The sequence below is a fragment of the Prinia subflava genome, chromosome 10, assembly GCF_021018805.1.
Source record: "Prinia subflava isolate CZ2003 ecotype Zambia chromosome 10, Cam_Psub_1.2, whole genome shotgun sequence".
NCBI classification, from domain to species: domain Eukaryota; kingdom Metazoa; phylum Chordata; class Aves; order Passeriformes; family Cisticolidae; genus Prinia; species Prinia subflava.
Window position 1 is genome coordinate 27,331,266 of NC_086256.1, and position 17,910 is coordinate 27,349,175.

Below are 17,910 nucleotides of genomic sequence, written 5' to 3' on the forward strand. Positions count from 1 at the left end.
TTTGGTTTTGGGGGGATTTTTGTTGTTTATTTTTTTAGTTGTGTTTCTGTTTGGGGGGTTTTTTTCTTGGGATTTTTTTGGTGTATGTGGTTTTTTGTTTGGTTGGGGTTTTTTTCTTTTTTTTTTCTTTTTTTTTGGGGGAGCAGGGGTTGTCTTTTTTTCCTGTATTTAGATATCAGACCTTTTCTTTTCCACTTTATCAAGAAAACGTAGCAGCTTTCACCCCTGAGGAGCTTCTGGCTGGCAAGGCTCACATACTGAAGGGCAGTCTTAAATGTAGCACTGCTTCAGATGCAGAAAGCAGATTCCCCTTCCTTTGTTCCCTCTGTCTCCAGAGGTTTTCGGTACTTGGCTAGACCAAGAATTAGGCTGACCTAGTGTTGGCAGCACCTCCCCACAGAGCAGGAGATGATCCCAGAGGCTCCCTCCAACTAACAGGGCTTTGGGCTGTGATTGTTGGGTGAACAGTTGTAGTTTGAAGACAGATTCTTTGAAGATTTATTTTATTTTTAGATCTTAAGTAGATTTTTGAATTGAGCTTTGCTTCTTACCAATACTATAACTGATATCTGAAGCCACTGGTGTGTGATGTGCTTTGAAATTTTCTGTTCTGGCTAGCCAGATTATTGAAATTACGAATTATTTTAAGATTTAATGTACTATATCTCAATTAAAAAGGAAAACCTGGCTGCAGTTGTGGGCTCAACAGAAGCTCCTAATATAAGACCTCTGTACTTTTAAGCTCACTGAGAATTAAAAACATGGCATGTAGATGGGAAGCAGGAACGAATAGTGATATTGAAGATTGCTGCTTATTAAATGTTAATTGTGGGGTTTGGGTCTCCTGTATATCAGTTGGAATCCACTGAAGTGCCCCAGTAATGTGAGCAGTGTTAATTATTGGAATTGGAGGCTCTCACCTCCTGGAACCATCACTGACAGCCCAGCCCTGCCTTTCCTCGTGCTCAGAGGAATCCCAGTCCAGCCCGTCCTGTGACTGGATCACAGCTCTGTGTTTGGCCTCAGTGACAGGCACTGAGTGATTCATTGCTGGCATCAGTTTCCCTGTTTCACTTCTGCCACTTCTCATTTTAGGGCTTCTTCAGTAAGCGCCTGAAAGGATCCATCAAGAGGACAAAGAGCCAGTCCAAGCTGGACAGGAACATCAGCTTCCGCCTGCCCTCTCCCAACAATTCGGAGGACAGGTGAGGTGTGGTGTGTGTGCAGAGCCTGCCCCACACGGGAGAGCCCTCAGGGGAGGATTTATTGTCCAGCTGGCACGAGGGGGGTTGTGGGGCTGCCTCTGGCACGTCACAAGTTTAGTGTGCAGGGTACTGCTGATGCAGGATGGAAAACTGCTGCTCTTCACAGCTGTCACAAAGCTCGGGTTAAGCAGAGGGACTCCAGGACCTTTTCCTGCAGCCTTCCAGTTCCGTGATACAAACCCACAGGATTGATCAGCTGCAGAGAAATTAGCACTGCTGTAGGTGAGATGAGAAGTTGTGTTGGTGTGAGCAGTGCTGGCACAGCCCAGAGATGTGCAGTGCAGCTCAAGCACACTGGGGACCCTTGCAGTGTTGGTGTTTTGGTTATTGCAGTGTCACCACAAGGAGTGGATGATCTGTTTTCCAGAAAACTGGAAAACTCAGTAATTTCTGACCGTCTTAGTGCTGCATTTGGTGTATCTTGGCTTGTTTAGCTTTCGGCTGGAGATCCAGGCTGGGAATGGATTGTGTATGAGGCAAGCAAAGGCTCTTACACACAGCGTTTCCTAACTATTTGCAAAGTCTTTTGATTGTTTTTATTAAACACATTCTGTGTAACATTCCACAGTAGCCCAGCAGGAGAGGTAGACAGAGGGAAAAATAAGTTGGCCTGTACTCGAGGCCACGGCAGGCTTCTGTGCCTTGACATTGTTCAGGGCATTTTCCCTTCTCCTTTGGCTGAGCTGAATTCATTAGCTGTATCTGTCATGCTGTGCTGCTTCAATCAATGGGGCTGCCTTCTCCATCTGAAAGGCAGACCATAAAATCAGAGATAGCATGGCTGTGGATGTTGGAGGTCTGGTAACATCAGGAGTTACAGAAAAGCCTGCTGCTTACCAGATGTGACTAACTAGATGGCCTTGCTCCTGTAGTCCAGCCAGGCTGCTTTGATGAAAGTTTTCCTATAAATCTCTGTTTTCAGGGTGTTGAAATGTGGCTATAAAAGCAACTCAGTGAGCATAAGCATCTTAAATAATGCCACCAGGTAATCAAGTACCTGTTATTTTTACTGTTGTTTGAAACCAGCTTTGCTTGGATTTTTGTGATGTGAAAATTTCTTTGCCGTAAATAATCTAGTTGTCTTTCCTGAGCTTGGTACTCGTGCTGGATACTTGCTTTTGTAGTGTCAGGGAAGCACTGTTGTTCTGGGAAAGCTAATAACTGTAGCTATAATTAATTCCTACATCTTTGGTTTAAGACACAATGTTACACACAGCAAAGCTTATAAGAGAAGCACACAGCTTCTCTTATAAGGCAGAGCCCCTTCTACTCCCTGCCGGAGTGGGCACAAATTTTCAACTACACTCAAATGAAATGTGGATTTTCTCTGATGGCCTGCAAGCACAAAAGCACAAAACCCAGATACTTGATCACATAGTGGCATTATTGAACACAGAGCTGACTCTAAATTCATGAGAAGGAATTGCCACTCTCTCACCCTCTGTTCTCCCCACATTCTGCACGAGCCTCTCGATCTGTAGCAGTAAGAACTTTCCTGTCCTGCCCTGGTGAGTCAGCCCTTTCCCATTTCAAGCAGGTGATTCTAGGTGATGTCATGGTGTTACACAGGTTTGCAGAGCCAGGGTGACTGATAGCATCTCCCTTTTCTTGCTCTGACAAACACAAGAGCCCTGCCTTCAAAGAAAGTATTATACAGCTTTATGAATTAAAAACCTGCATGGATTACAAGGCAACAGAGGCTGCTATCATACTGCCTTTTCACGCTTTGGGGATGTTTGGGACCTGTCAAGAAAGTGGAGATTTTATAGATAAATACCTCTAAAATTCTGGAGTAAGGAAGGTTAGTTATCCTGGTGCACATCAAGATTTGGGATATTGAAACATTGCATGCCCTGCTGGGTGGTGACAGAGGATGGATGCTGTCTGTTCAGAGTTGATTTAACCAGATAGCAGTCAGGAATGCTGTAGGGAGCAGGGATGGAAATGAGTTGCAGATTTTTTTATAATCACATTTTCTGTTTCAGCAGAAAGCAATTGGCCAACATACCTGTTCTGGTTTTTAACTTTATTTCAGCGTGTCTGGGTTAGTGGATAGGGAGAGAAGAGACTTCTGGTGCCCCTCTAGGAACACGGATCAGCATCCAGGTGTCGTGTAGAAATAAATCCCTGACCTCTCAGTCTGTAATTCACATCCCTCCTGTTACTCAGGCTCAGGTTGTTTGCCAGTGGTTTTTTGAGTACCCGTGTGCTGTCTTTACTGCCTCTGATGTGGCAGGACTTGCACTGTGCTCCTTTGTGAGCCAGGGCAGGTGGGAATGGGGCTCCTCAGTGTGTGGCCAGTGCAGCATCTCACCAGGTTGCCAACAGCTCTCACCATGAGGCAGCCTGGCAGGGTGTCACTGTAGCATCCTTCACAGCTTTTCCAGCCTGTCTCCTCCTGCATCCTTGGAGCTTTTCAACTCACACATTCATCTGTAATGTTTTCTCAGCATCCATAATATATAAAGCATGTAAAAAAAGCATGGGCAAAGACTTAATGAAAATTTTGTTTGAAAGGAGAGACCAAATGAATATTTCCAGTGTGTGGCCAGGAATTTGAGGGTATCTCCACGGGGCCCAGCAGTTTTGTTTACGGAGAGGCAGCGAAGACGATTGCGACTGGCTGCATATGGCCTCGGTAACTGCAGCAAAGCTCTGCAGACAGCTGGGAGGGCTTTGCCCTGTTGGGATTTACTGCCACGTGGGAATCCTCCTGCTTTGCTCCAAGTCATTTTGTGGCATTATGAGGCAGCGGCGGGGCCGGGGATGGGCTCTGGCGGGGCACAGGGAAGCAGGTAGCCATGGCTCTGGGCTTCATGGTCAGACGCTATCACTCCTCCAGCCACAGCTTCTTCTACTTTCGGTGAGTTCCTGCTCCTCCCTCCTTGCCTCTTTGCAGTGAGAAAATAGCACGGGTTGTGGAGAGAATGGAAGCAAAACCTGCCGTGGTTTTTCAGGTCCATTCTGATCTAATGCCGGTTTTCAAAAAAAAAAGAAAAGGGTGGGGGATTTTCTCCCTGATTTAGCTGTCAGGACAGAAATCTGTGTTACACAATGCGTTATTAAGGCTTGACTCACTCCCAGCTTGCATTCGTTCAGCCTATCTGGTGCTATCAGCACACTGGAGTGTGGGGAGAGGGGAGGAGTGGTTTGTTTCTGGAGGGACGCCTCACTCCTGATCTGGTGCACATATTTCTTTCAGTAGTTGTTTGGTTTTTCACTGAAAACTGAACAAGACCCCAGTGTTTGTCACAAACCTTCCCCTTGGTGCTGGGCTCCTCTCTCCCTCCTGCAAGCTCACTTGACCCCTTTATACATACATATTCCTTAATGGCTGAGGGCTCTCTGCAGAGCCCAGGCTCCTCCATGCAGCATTCACCTTGAGTTTCGCAGGGAAAGGAAACTGAAACAATTAAACATTTCTGGTCCATCAAAACAAACCAATTGGAAACGTTAATAGCAGAGAGCAGAGGAGAGAGAAGAACTCTCCTGCTGTGAATTTCACCAGCCTGCTTGGCTGAACCCTGAGAGGGGTCTGTTAGACAAGCTGTGATCCACAGGGAGAGCGGGAGGCAGGGAAGGGCTTTGCAAATCCAGGATTCACACAATGAGGCTTTGGGTAGGACCTTGCCAGAAAAGACAGGAATCTCAATGGAAGGCTAGAGCAATGTACTCAGAAAAACCCAGTGTTTAATCACACCTGAGTGTAACTTGCAGATAAATAGATAAATAAGTTACCCTAAGCTTCTGGTTTTAAAAATAATAATAATAATAAAACTGGTTAGACTTGTAGAATTGTTGACCAAGTAATAGGATGTTCAGATAATTGGCAGTTGGAAAATGAAGAGGGGCGTGGTGCCTACAAAACGAGCATTTGGACAGGGAAAACCCTGGTGCTGCAGCACGGGCAGAGCACGGGTGGATTGCAGGGGATGCTGGAGACGGTAGGGGCCCCTTCCCCAGGGCTGGGAGCTGGGTTAGCAGCAGAGTCACTGCATTACAGCCCAGGCTCTCTGCTGAGACTTTGCAGAGTGCCTAAGTATTGAATTTGACTTTGTGCTCTCAGGGAGTGTCTCCCAGCACATGGGGATTGCTGGAATTATTTGAAGCGTGCAGACGAACAGCTTCATGTAAGGCCAGCTGGAGACTTGGCTTTAGCTGGGTGCTTGGGCTGAGTTCTTTCCTTTCACACCACTTTGGTAAAGGAAAGTTCATTTTGAAACTTTTTTTTTTTTTTAATCTTTTGGATTATTGATGTCCACAGGCTTGTTTTACAAGTAACATAGTGCTCTCCCTGGTAAGCTCGGTAATTGGAAGTCTTTTGTGCCTTGTAGGTTGGCTTTTAAATAGGTCAAAATCAGCAGGAGACCTTCATAACCAAAGCAATTGGGATTTTAACCCTTTATTCTAGGTGCCTTATAGACAGTAGAATATAATAGAACTTTGCTAATAGGCTGCTGTGTGCCATGGGCAGCCACTGAAAGGCAGAGGTTTCCAGTTCCCGGCTTACAACCGAGATTTTCCTGTCATGGAAAATTACTGAATTATGGTGTGCAAGGAGAGAGGGTCAGCCTGGGGCTGGGCTGGCAAGATGGGGCGGTTGGAGAGCTCTTGTTCAGTGGCAGTCGCATGCTGCTGCCAGGTCAGTGGCTTAGGGCATTGTCTGGGCTCTGATTTACAAGGAAATGATGCAGCTCTGAAGACCAGCACTCCAAAACATGTGAAAAGAGGTGAGAAGTTTAAAATGTTCCCTGACATGCTCCTTCTCTGTCTGTTTTTCCTATGGGAAAGAAATTGTGGAGAATGTGTAAGAATTATTTGGTGCTTTGGTAACTCTTTGAACTCCCCTGTAGTTTCTTTGCAATCTCTGTAGATAGAAAAAGCAACAGGATAAAAAGTTGATCACGGGAGGTTAGTTGTAATTTAAAACAGGATTTGTGTTGTTAATGGAGCTGTTTAACAGAAACAGATTTGTACAAACAACCCTTCCCCCACTTTTTGCATGTGTGATCTTCCTGTTTACAGTAATCTGCTTCCCTGGGATTACCTCTGTGCTGACAGAGTCTAAGCAATACTCATTTTCCCAATAGCTTCCTACCTAATACAGGAAGGACCCTGTTAATCCAGCCCCTTTGCTGGACACTGGGACATGAATTAGTGGCATCTATGCCAAAAGGAAGCCAGCAAGCAATTTTCTTTCCTGGTTACAGACTCAGCATATCAGTTGAGGCTTTAAAGCAGCAGAGAAGTATTATTTCTGTATAATTATTGTCTGTATCGATTGGGATGCTGCTGATATAGGCACAAGTCAAAGATTTGCTTTGCAGATCTATCAATAGATGAAATCTATACTGTGGTGCTCACAAATGCATGTACTTGTGCTTGTAAATGAATGTGGTTGCATCTAACCAACAGCTTTAGGATGTTCTGATGTTTATGGAAGATAAAGTGCCAATTCTAAGCCACTTAATCAGTTTATTGAGCTGTTTTAAATATGGTAACTTCAAAGGATTGCTGGAACAGACTGACATTTGTCTGCCACGGGACCCTGAGTCAACAAAACTACCAGAGCTCCAGCTGCCCTGCAACAAACCCAAATGCTCACAGCCCACTAGTTAGAAGAGCCATAGAGCAGAAGAGATGCTCCTAAAAGGTGTGACTTGCAAGGTGGGATGTGCAGGCTTGGAGTACATCTGCTGTGTGTACCAGAAGCTTTCTTGGAAGATTCCTTGCTCTCTTGAGTTGCCTTTAATGTCTGGGTTTCATCAGACTCGTAGGAAAGGACAAGGAGGACCTTCTCTGTCAGGGAAGGTCACCTTAGCCACGCCTGTGGAGCAGCCTCCCCTCACCTGCTGCCTCTGCTGGCTGCCAGCTGTCCCTGATCTCCTTAGGGGCTGCTGTGCCTTGGCAACCCAGGAGCATGTGGAGCCTCTCCTGGCACCCAGGAGCACGGCTGACAAGGAGGGAGCTTTTCCTAGCTGACAAGGAGGGAGCTTTCCTCCCCTGACAAGGAGGGAGCTTTTCCCACCTGACAAGGAGGGAGCTTTCCTCACCACAGCCGTGGCTGCTCTGCTGGCCCCAGCCCATCTGCCTGGCACAGGGCTCCTCTGACATCTGTAACCTGAGGCTTTGGAAGAGCTCCTCTTGGATTTGTTTGTGCCTTTCTTCCTCTCCGGGCAGGATTTGTTGTCTGAGGTGTAGCGCAGAGCAGGAAGTTTGGAGGGGAGGGCTGTGGCGTGTGGCACCGCTATGATCTGGGGATGCTCTGTTAAGTGGCTGTACAGTTGTTTTGTGTAGGTCTGCTTGCTTTGTCTTGCTCCAAGCACAGCCTCTGCTTAACTGGAATTTGCAAAATATCTTTTTTTTTCTCTCCTTTCTTCGGTAATTCTTTCTCTTTCCCTCCTCTTCCCCCTCTTTGTGCTCACTCCGTGCTTTCCTGCACTGACCAGGCGCTGGCTGCAGGCTCTCAGGACTTTGTAAGGACAGGAATTGCTCAGAGTTTGAGGCAGGGACAGAAGCCAAGTGACCTCAGCAGTGCTTTCTTGAGAGGAGAAATTAGAGAGGATTCTGCAGAGATGACATTAAAGTGGCGTATTGTGGTGTGTTTATTTTAGACTTGCCCTACCTTAACTGCAGCGAGTGCTCAATTATCCATGGCTGAGGTTTGGGTTTGCCTTGGTTCAGCTGCTGCTGGAACCTGTTAGAACAAAGCACAGCGCAGCCAACGCTCCTACCGGGGCTGCTGCTTTGCATCTGAAATCAGAGTCTTTGGAATATTCCACCCATCAAAGGGTTTTGCTGCCTGCACTTAGGTCATTCAATATATTAAATGGGAACAAAGTTCTCCCTTGCTGTTTAATAAATCTTATCGTGTGTGAATCTGCTCTGATACCTTCAGTGTTTCATTCCGAACAAAAGAGCAGTCGGGTGAACTCTGCTTGTTGCATTGCCTGTATCCTTCGTGGTACCCAAGGTTTTATTCAGCAGCCTTGTTAAGATGACTTTTCTAAATGTTTGGGGGGGTTTTGCCTCTGAGTTCCCCTATAGAATTGCTCACAGGTAGGAGGAGTTTGATTTTGCTAAGGATAAATAATGCAAGGAACTTTTTTGTTGTGAGGGAAGTGTACAAAAACTAATTATTTTTCAAAATCAGGGAAGCTGTTAGAGGTAGCTGTGCTTTTCTTTCCTCTATAAATAACATTTTTTGACATTTTCCATTTGATACTGGGAACTGAATAAAAGAGGAAATACTATGAGGATGAACACAGGAGCACTGTCTTTCTCTGAGTGATGTGTAGAGGGCTGATGCCTCTCTGCTTCCACGTCTGTTCCTTGTGCCCAGCCACACTTGCAGGATGGGCAGCCACATTTATGGACTCACCTTCAGGGATCACTGAACACAGGGACTTCAATATCTTAACAAAATCAGGACCTGCCAGGTCAACAGCTCCTTCTCTGCTAAGCTGGGACTGTGCTCTTCCTCCTTGCTGGTCAGCTGTGAAGGATTTGACTGAATTCTGCCGCAGGAGCAATAGGATGTGTCTGCACATGATGTTTACCTTGAGATGCAAGTTGTGCCTCAGGTGTTTTATGACTGTTGCAGAAGCCTCTAGGGCAGGTGGCACTTTGGGGGCAGAAGGAGCAGAGGTGAAATTGGGCACATTTTGCAGTGTTGTTTGACAGCAGAGCTCACCACTGTGCACAAATGTTGTTTTAAATCATATTGGGAGAGCACAGAAAGGGTTAAAACACATTTGGTAATGTCACTGTTGACTGCCAAAAGCTGTGGCATAGTGGAGGGAGGGAAATGTCTTTGAGAAGTGTTCAAGAACTGGTGGGGACAAAGAAAACTGCCTTGATAAAAAGGGGCTGTGAATTTGGGAGCTTTCAGCTCTGGTGGAGCTCAGGGATTTACAGGACAATCAGCTGGAAAGGAGAAGCAGTATGTGTTAGTGAGAAGTTAAAAGAGAAAGAAAGTGTCCAAAAAATTGGGAATTCAAGCTGGAAGAAGCAGCTGAAAAAGAAAATGCAAAATGACCGATTTGAGCAATCGTGAAATGGGAAGGAATTTGTGTATTTGACTTCAGCGTAAAGACTTTGTGTTTTATTTGTGTTAAAAAAAATCAAATGTATTGTGGAGGGTCTTCTGCTCTAATGAGTAATCCTCATTCTGCATTGGTTACAGATTTAGGGATCCATGTGCTCTTTGCTGCTAATACACAACATCTGTCTACAAATCTAGCCACTAATAAGTATTTTCATTCTTACACCCAAAGCTACCTATGGGCTTTTTTTACAATTCAGCAGTTGTGAATTTTTTGCTGTTGTTCTTTCACTGACAAGTTGGCAGCTATAATTTCTAGGTCAGTGGGAATGGGCTGCCTGGGCTGGATATTCCTTTGGGAGTCTGGGGTTACTGGCCTAATGTTATTTTCATAAGGTTTGCAGACTAATTGTAGAAGTTGCTCTGAATAAGCACCGAGACAAAGCTGCAGCTTTCTCTGGGATCTTGCCAGCTCTTTTTGGTAATTGTGAGAAAAAAAAAAAAACATTTCCTTTCCTCCTTGTCCTGCAGGCCACGTGAGCTGCCCAAGCTGAAGGAGTCCCGTTCCCATGAGTCCTTACTGAACCAAGCCAGCGCCATCGAGACTCTGGACTTTGCAGCAGAAGAGGCAGTCTTTGTCAAACCACTTCACAACAGCATCCTTGGACGAGACTTCTGCTTTGAGGTAGGGACAGGCTCCAAACAGGCAGCTGCCAGTCCCCCTGGACCCTGGGGCAAACTGGGAAACAGAGCAGCAGCCGCTGCTGTGCTGAGGTTTGGGTGGGGGCTGTTGAGCCACCATGTGACTTTTAAAGTCCTTCAGGCTAATGGCATCAGTCTCTGAACAGAGAGAAATCTTTTTCAATTACCGGGTCTCCTAATTGAAAAATCTCTTCAGTTTGATAAATAGCTCAGCATTTGTAGTGTGCATGCAAATGTATGGTGGATACATACAGCACAAGGGATGTGCAATAGTATTTACATTAGCTGTGTGTTCACCCTTTCCAAATTCACCTAAAATTGAATTTAGAAAATTTACTGTAACCCAGAAATGAGTTTTCCAGTCAGAGCCCCTTTCCATTAGCTCAGTACTCTCCAGTTGCCAAAGGAGAAGTGGCTGTGGACGTGTCCATTGCTCCGTAGAGCAGGATCCAAAGCTTCTTTGCTGTTTCAGCAGAGGCTGCAGGCTGTGGCTCCGAGCTCTGCTCCAGAAGCAGGCAGAGACCGTGTGTGTAAGCACAGCCCTGCCCTCACAGCTCCAGCAGTGCAGCTGGGCAGTTTGGAGGCAGCTGAGGCCACGTCACCTGTCTTGGCAGGGACAGGTCACTCTGTCTTCAGCAGGATTAGTCAGATGTGTTTAAACTTCTGCAACAAAGATCTGTTTACACCCTGGAAAGTTCTGGCAGTAAACGAGCATATCAGGCTCTGGCCCCTCAGGATGCATCCAGGCACTGTTCCTGTTTGCCCCAGCCTCGTTCTTCTGGTTGGAAGCACTTTGCAGCTTGCTTAGGCTTGGGCAGTTGGGTGGAAAACACTGGCAGCAACTTAGCTCTGAGGCTGTTGCCTCAAACTGCTTTGTAATTGTGAGCACAAATGAATGGAAAGAGTAAATGAGGCTTGTCAGGCCACAGAAGAGGGGAAGAAACCGAGGTGGTTCCCTGGTGTGGGAAAGCAGAGCTGTCAGGGCTGGAGCAGGGCACAACTCCCTTGGGTTTTTTAGGCTGTTGCTGTCTATGTGGACCCCTGGAAATATTTGGTATTTACTGAAGTCATCGTGTCCAGTGTGTTTTGCCTTATGTGAATGCATTGTCTGTTCTGTCTTTACACTGTTAGTGACCAAACCATCTGCCCCGGGGCCTTAGCAGGGAAATGGGCAAGCTTTAATAGCCACAGATCAATTAACAACTGTTTAAAAAAGGAATAGATTTACTGGCTGATTAAAGCTTTGTTTAAAAGTCTTTAAGAGGAGCCTCTGGTGCCCTTAATTTTATATAAATTCTTTTGTTTCTCCAGTTTTAGATAACCTCAAACTTCTTTTGCACCCTGCATTTCCTGGGCCTTTTATCCTCTCTGCCTTCTAGGCTGCTGTATTTTTACCTCCCTTTTCCATATTTACTTTGTTACTCAAGCGTTGTTTATCTTCCTCCTTGCTTTTTGCAGCCTCTTCCGTGTCTCCTAGGCTTGCCTGAACTCAGTCTGTCATTTATTCATTCCAGGTAACCTACTCCAAGGGCAATAAATGCTTCAGTTGTTCCTCTGCAGCAGAGAGGGACTGGTGGATGGAAAACATACGCAGACTATCGCAGCCGATGAAGGTAATAGAAACTGCGAAAATAAGATTAGTGGGGGAATGGAGGTGGTATGATTGGATTTTAGTCCAGTGTACCAGGGCTTCCCACAGATGCATCCTCAATTAATTTAGTCTGGGGAGCCATCCGCTCAGCCGTGTGTCCAAAGCTGCCGTGTGCTATTCCAGGGAGTGCAGTAGGTCAAAGCTTTAATGAGTAAATCCACACCGGCGTGCTTCCTGATCCTGCCCCAGCGCCAGCTTGGGGTGCAGGCTGCATTTCTGAGCCACGCACCTGGGAAAGATGCATGGATTCATAAGGGTCATGTTTTAATCTAGGGGCAGAGATAGGGGTGGGGAAAAACCCAAAAAAACAACATTCTACAAATTGGAGCCAGAGTGAGAGGAGGAATCAAGTTACAGATCAGCTGGAAATAGCTGATAAGTCACTCCATAGCTGCCATCCTCCCTGCCAGGGCCAGGCTAACAGTGCTCTGGGATTCCTCACCACTCTGGCAGCCTTGGACAGGCTCTTGTGCAGAGTGTTTGTTTTCTAAAGCATTTCAAACACAGCTTTTGAAGAAGAAAAAAAAGTATTCTAGTCCCCAACACGCTTGACATACAAAAGACAGTCCTTTGCCTCTGTTTTAGAAAATGTCCAATTTTCTAGAGATTCCGATTCTCTCTGGATCAGACAATCTGATTCTGAATTCTGACTCTGTCCTTACCTCAGACAGAAAAGGCAGCCCTTTGCTGCAGCTTTAGAAGATGAAATGTTCAACTTTCAGGGGTTTTGAATCAAAACTGATCTCTTGGTTCTGCACAGGACAATTGCCGCCGAGCTGAAAACGTGCTTCGCCTCTGGATCATAGAGGCCAAGGACCTGACCCCCAAGAAGAAATACTTCTGTGAGCTGTGCCTTGATGACACCCTCTTTGCCCGCACCACCAGCAAAGCAAAAGCAGATAACATTTTCTGGGGGGAGCACTTTGAGTTCTACAGTCTCCCACACATTCAGAGCATCACAGTTCACATCTACAAGGACGTGGAGAAGAAAAAGAAAAAGGACAAGAACAATTACGTAGGCCTGGTCAACATCCCCACGGCCAGCGTGACCGGCCGCCAGTTTGTGGAGAAATGGTACCCAGTGAGCACCCCTACAGCCAACAAAGGCAAGTCAGGGGGCCCTTCCATTCGCATCAAATCCCGCTACCAGACCATCACCATCCTGCCCATGGAGCAGTACAAGGAGTTTGGGGAGTACGTCACCAGCAACTACGCCCTGCTGTGCTCCGTGCTGGAGCCTGTCATCAGCGTCAAGAACAAGGAAGAGGTGGCCTCTGCCTTGGTGCACATCCTTCAGAGCACGGGGAGAGCCAAGGTAAGCACTGGTGGCTCCTGTTGGAGTGACTCTGGCTACTGATAAGGGATTCCCTGGGGGAACTGATGGGCCCATGACAATAAGCAGCAGCAGCAGATGTTGTGTGCAAAGTGTAAGCGGGAGGACTCAGTAATGTTCTTCTGAAAACTGGCACCTACGTTTGAGCACTCAGGAACCTGCCCTTGCATTTCTGAAATCAGGCTGTAGGTTGAGAGATGAGTGAACAAGAGGCTGGTAAACTGGAGAATTGCTTCTATAAATAAGGCTGTGATCCAGTGAGCAGCGGGTGCCGGCGCTGAGTCAGCGCTGAGTCAGCGGATCAATGCCGCCATCGATTTGCTCAGCCTTTGAACAGCCATTTGGGGGATCTATACCCAGCTAATGGTGAGCCCACCTGCCCCAAGGATGCTCTCAGGACTTCTGGGTGCACACTGATCTCTTCAAATGCTCATGGGAGAGTATCCTGCGGGTGGTGGAAGTTCTGGGAAGCATTAGCGCGCATTGATCCACCTGGCTGCTGCCTGCCAGGGGCTGTGTGAGCAGTGCCACGCTGGAGGCAGCTTCTGAAACCAGCCAGAGCGAGTAAAGCACGAGTCAGAGGGACAGAGATGTGAAGGATGGCTGTAAACAGCATCCGAGGGACAGCCTCATCTAATTATTCCAGAACAGGTCCTGTCCTTTGCTTGCATAATGCCCCTTGAAAACATCTGGGGATGGCTGGTGCTCTGTGCTGGGGCGTGTGACAGGAACACCTTCCTTAAGTTACCTGATGAGAGAAGCTGGTAGCTAAGATCATGCTGGAACCCTGCTGGAAAACACGCTCTGGATTGCTGCAGTGCCAGCTGCAACAAGTTGATAAATCAGTGTTATAACTTTGCATTCCTGGAGTGTGGAGTTTTGAACCTCCATTTATGGGAGGTGCCAGGTGGCTCAGGCTGCCATAAAGCTCCTGAGAGGGTATTTCCAGCTCGTACTTCTGCTCCTGGGGATACAGCTGGATGTTCCCAGTTTGTGCCAGGTGAAAAGAATTCTCTCGGATTTTGTTGAAAAGAAACAGCAATAATGGACTGAAAAACAAGAGTACTAAATGTTGTTGACTCAATAAAGTTACCACTTCAGGGAATAACTATTACTGTAGAATTAGACCCTATATCAAGAGATTATTCTCTGTATCAAGGCTTGCTGACAGTTCCTGCCTGGACAATTGAATACAGGCAGGTATTCAATTCAAGTTAAGCCATGTAGATAACCAGCAAGTTGAATGTCAACTTTTTTTTCCCCCAGATCCTAAAGCACTTTGGTTTGTGAATTTAATTTATTAAGCCATTCTTATTTAAATATCATCAAGCTGCAATAACTTGTGCATCACTTCCAATTTGGGTTTTTTAATCCCTGTTTGTATGGAATATTCCTTATAAAGGAGTAAGGAGTAAGGATAAATATAATGGCACAGTTTCTTACAACAGACAAAGCCTCTGATAAACAAACTGGTTAGTTCTGGAGCTAAACTGAAACAAAGCTTGGCTGTAAAGATATTTTTTAGAGACTTTTTCTTCACCCTTTATAATTTGTGATCTATATCATTCCATAAGTGTAATACACCAAAGAGGAGCCCTGGCTATTTTCTCAGCCCTTACTTCATGTAGCAGCTGCACCCCTTGTCTCAGGCTGAGCAATTTTTATTATCCTGAAATATCCTTCTTTCTTGGCTTCTGCAGTTAGCCTGGCAGGACTGAGCTGGTTAAAATCCCTTTGCCATTTGACCTTTTTCCCTCAGGACTTCTTGACAGATCTGGTGATGGCTGAGGTAGATCGTTGTGCAGAACACGATGTCTTGATCTTCAGGGAGAACACACTCGCTACCAAAGCTATTGAGGAGTACCTCAAGCTGGTAGGACAGAAGTACCTCCAGGATGCCCTGGGTAAGAAACTGCCTGTCTGCCACCTGTTTGCACAGCCAGGGCTGCCCTGAGCTGTGTCTGCAGCTGCGGGGGTGGGATGGGAAGGGGCTCTTCAGTGCCTGCACGAGTAGCACCCAAGGCAAGGCAAGCTCGATTTGATGTAGCTGAGTCCCTCTTCAAGTTTGTATTACCATGTTCTGTTTTTCTGGGTAACTTTCTTTTGTGTCTCTAGCATGATAAAGAGGTGGAACACTGCAATTTCTTTGTGAGCAATGGTGGTTGTTCGATCTGATGTACAAATGGGCTTGAAAAAAGGGTTTTGACACATAGCCCTCAGAGAGACAAGGCCAGGGAGTGAGGCTGCAAGGCTGCCGAGCATCCCAGGACAGGAGATCAGGATGCATCCTGTCTGGGAAGCCTCTTGCATGTGCCTATCCCCAGTGCTCGTTATTCACTGACTCATTAAAACTGCCTGGCCATCCTGTGAGCTCCTACTCCCCACTGCCCACTGTTAGGTGCCAGGGTGGACTCTGATAATTTTGTTATTGTCTCCCCTCCACCGAAAGGTTCTGCTCTAGTCATAAGCCAGTGCGTGGGGAATTCCTGGCCACACAAAGATAAAGGGCACCAAAGCCAGGCTCGCTGTCCTCTGCAGACACACCAAAGTCGGGTTTTAGCGACTCTGCACAATCTTCCTTATCCACAGTTGCACAATGAGCCACCCACTCCCTGTTGTTTCTGGGATGAAGAAAGCTTTGGAAATTGATACAAGAGAAACAAGATCAAGCCAAAGCCAAGTCCCACACCACATCCTTTCACAAAAAAGGGAAAAAAAGCCAAGCAGCTTGCTTTCCCAGCAGTCTCGCTTGTCCTCAGCAATCCCAGACTCTGGCAAGGCATCAAGGAGATAGCTGGCTAAATTAGTGCTCCGAGGGTCAGTGTAGTCATCCCTGGGATTATATCCAGTTTGCCATTTCTGAAGTGCAATGAGCCTGTTCTGGTAGCCTTATTCTCCTGGGTAGAACCACTGAGGGTAAGTCCCAGCTTGGGCTCTCACCTGGTTCAGAGAAAGGAGCAGCCTGGGACTTTGGGCTGTGTTTCTCAGCAGGCTGAACATCAGCTGTGGGACCACTCCATCACAGCTGACTGCAAGCTCCTTAATGTGCAGTAATTGCCTAAAATCTTTTAACATTAATGACTTCTAATACATCATTTAGCGCTGAGTGATAAGATGGTAAATCATAGGCAGGAGAGATGGAAAATGCCCCTAAGGCCATCCAGCTTGTCTACAGCTCAGGGCAACTTTGCTCATGACAATATCCCCATCTAATTCTTTGTCAGGTTTTAAATGGCATTTTACTCAGCTGCCCTGTTCTTTGAGAGGATTAACAACACTGTGGTTGGTGTTAGCAATGTAACGTGTCTGTAAGGGAATCTTATATCTGATTATAGCAGGGTGTTGTGGGCCACAAAGAGCAAGTTTCAAATATGTTTAAGGATAATATTAGCCAGTAAACAAGAGTCAAAACAGAATTAGCTCAACAAAAGCAGTGCCAACAGTTTTGCAAGTGAGAGATTTAAATGCCCTCAGCAGAAATGCTTTGGACCCCATCACAAAAAAGAAAAAAAATTAAGAAAATGCGGTGCCTGCTTTGCTTGCAACAACACCAAACTGAAATGTGGGAAGGGGCTGAGAGGTGTTTAAAGGGTTTTAGGAAAGCAAAGGCTAAAAACAAATCCCGTTTGCACAAACAAGCCTTGTGTTAGCTCAGAGCCAGCAAGATCATCTGAGGAGATGAACTTGAAAGACATTGAATCATTAAACCCATGAATAAAGGGTTCTTCCTAGTGAACACCCAACAGTTTAAAAATCACTTGAAATGCCTGCATATAGAGGAGGGAAGCCACTGAGTGGTTCATTCCAGCCTGTCAGACAAAGCCAGCTTCATGTGGTTTGTGTGTGAGCAGTTTCTGTTGTGATGCCGAAAGAGAAGGGTGACAGAAATGCCAAGGAGCTTGAAAGATGAATGCAGGCCATAAAAATGCTGTAAGGTGTTGATATAAGAGGTTGAGAAAATTAGCAGCATCTAGCTAGTGCTTGGTATTACTCTTATTCAAGAGCAAGGTGACACTTCTTAAAATTAAAAAAAGGCAGATTTAGAAATAATATAAATAAATATCATTGCCAGCACATTTCCTGGGGAAATTATGAAGACAAATAGCACACAGCCTCATTCCTAAGACTGTGGATAATTTCAGAGTTGATAACACAGTTGGAATACCAAGTCAAATCTTCCTCTCCAGGCCATGAGGGAAGTGCCTGCAGGGTTGCTAAGCAGAGCCATCCTGGTTTTGCAGCTGTGCTTGGGGACAGCGAGGGCACAGGAGGCTGAAGCATCAGAGCCAGGCTGTGCTCTGCTGGGAAAGGGCTGGGAGCAGTCTGTCCCCAACACCAGGTGTCTGGAGGCTGAACTGCAGACACCCAGGGCAGGGCAGGCAGCTGCCAGGCAAAGACATAAGCAGGATTTAAAGGTGTGTCAGTCAAGAAGGCTTTTGCTGCAACTGGTCCCTCATCCTCTTCCCTTTTTCCAGGGGAGTTTATCAAGGCTGTGTACGAGTCTGATGAAAACTGTGAAGCAGATCCCAGCAGGTGCTCACAGAGTGAATTAGCAGATCATCAGTGCAACCTGAAAATGTGTTGTGAGCTGGTCTTCTGCAAGATTATCAATTCCTACTGGTAAGGCATCTTCCCTCCCTCTCTTTGTCCCCGTCTGCTCGGAGGTGCCTGTTCCTCCTCTGAGGCTGGGGGAGCAGCAGTGGGACAGGGAAGGAGCACGGCCCCATCCATCTTCAAAGGCCTTTGTCCCCTTTCCTCACTGCCTCCCTGCACGTCACTCCAGAGTGCAGGTGGATCCTGTGCCCAGGCTGAGGGGTCCCAGCCCACAGACCACACCTGTGGGGGCTTCTGCCCAAATCCTCTGCCAAGGGAACACATATTGAGTGTGACTGGATAAGGAGGGAATAAAGTGGGA

The 17,910-nt window shown here is 46.5% G+C and overlaps 1 protein-coding gene across 13 annotated transcripts in view; it reads left to right on the forward strand.

The window, feature by feature from the left end:
- Positions 1-17,910, forward strand: part of RASAL2 (RAS protein activator like 2) — a 165,283-nt gene that overhangs the window by 127,364 nt on the left and 20,009 nt on the right. For all 13 annotated transcript variants that reach the window (XM_063406559.1, XM_063406561.1, XM_063406562.1 and 10 more), the window contains 6 exons: positions 1,096-1,205; positions 9,841-9,994; positions 11,526-11,624; positions 12,423-12,977; positions 14,755-14,899; positions 17,471-17,615. In XM_063406559.1, the coding sequence (XP_063262629.1) occupies positions 1,096-1,205; positions 9,841-9,994; positions 11,526-11,624; positions 12,423-12,977; positions 14,755-14,899; positions 17,471-17,615 (1,208 nt within the window). The remainder of the gene's footprint in view (positions 1-1,095; positions 1,206-9,840; positions 9,995-11,525; positions 11,625-12,422; positions 12,978-14,754; positions 14,900-17,470; positions 17,616-17,910) is intronic.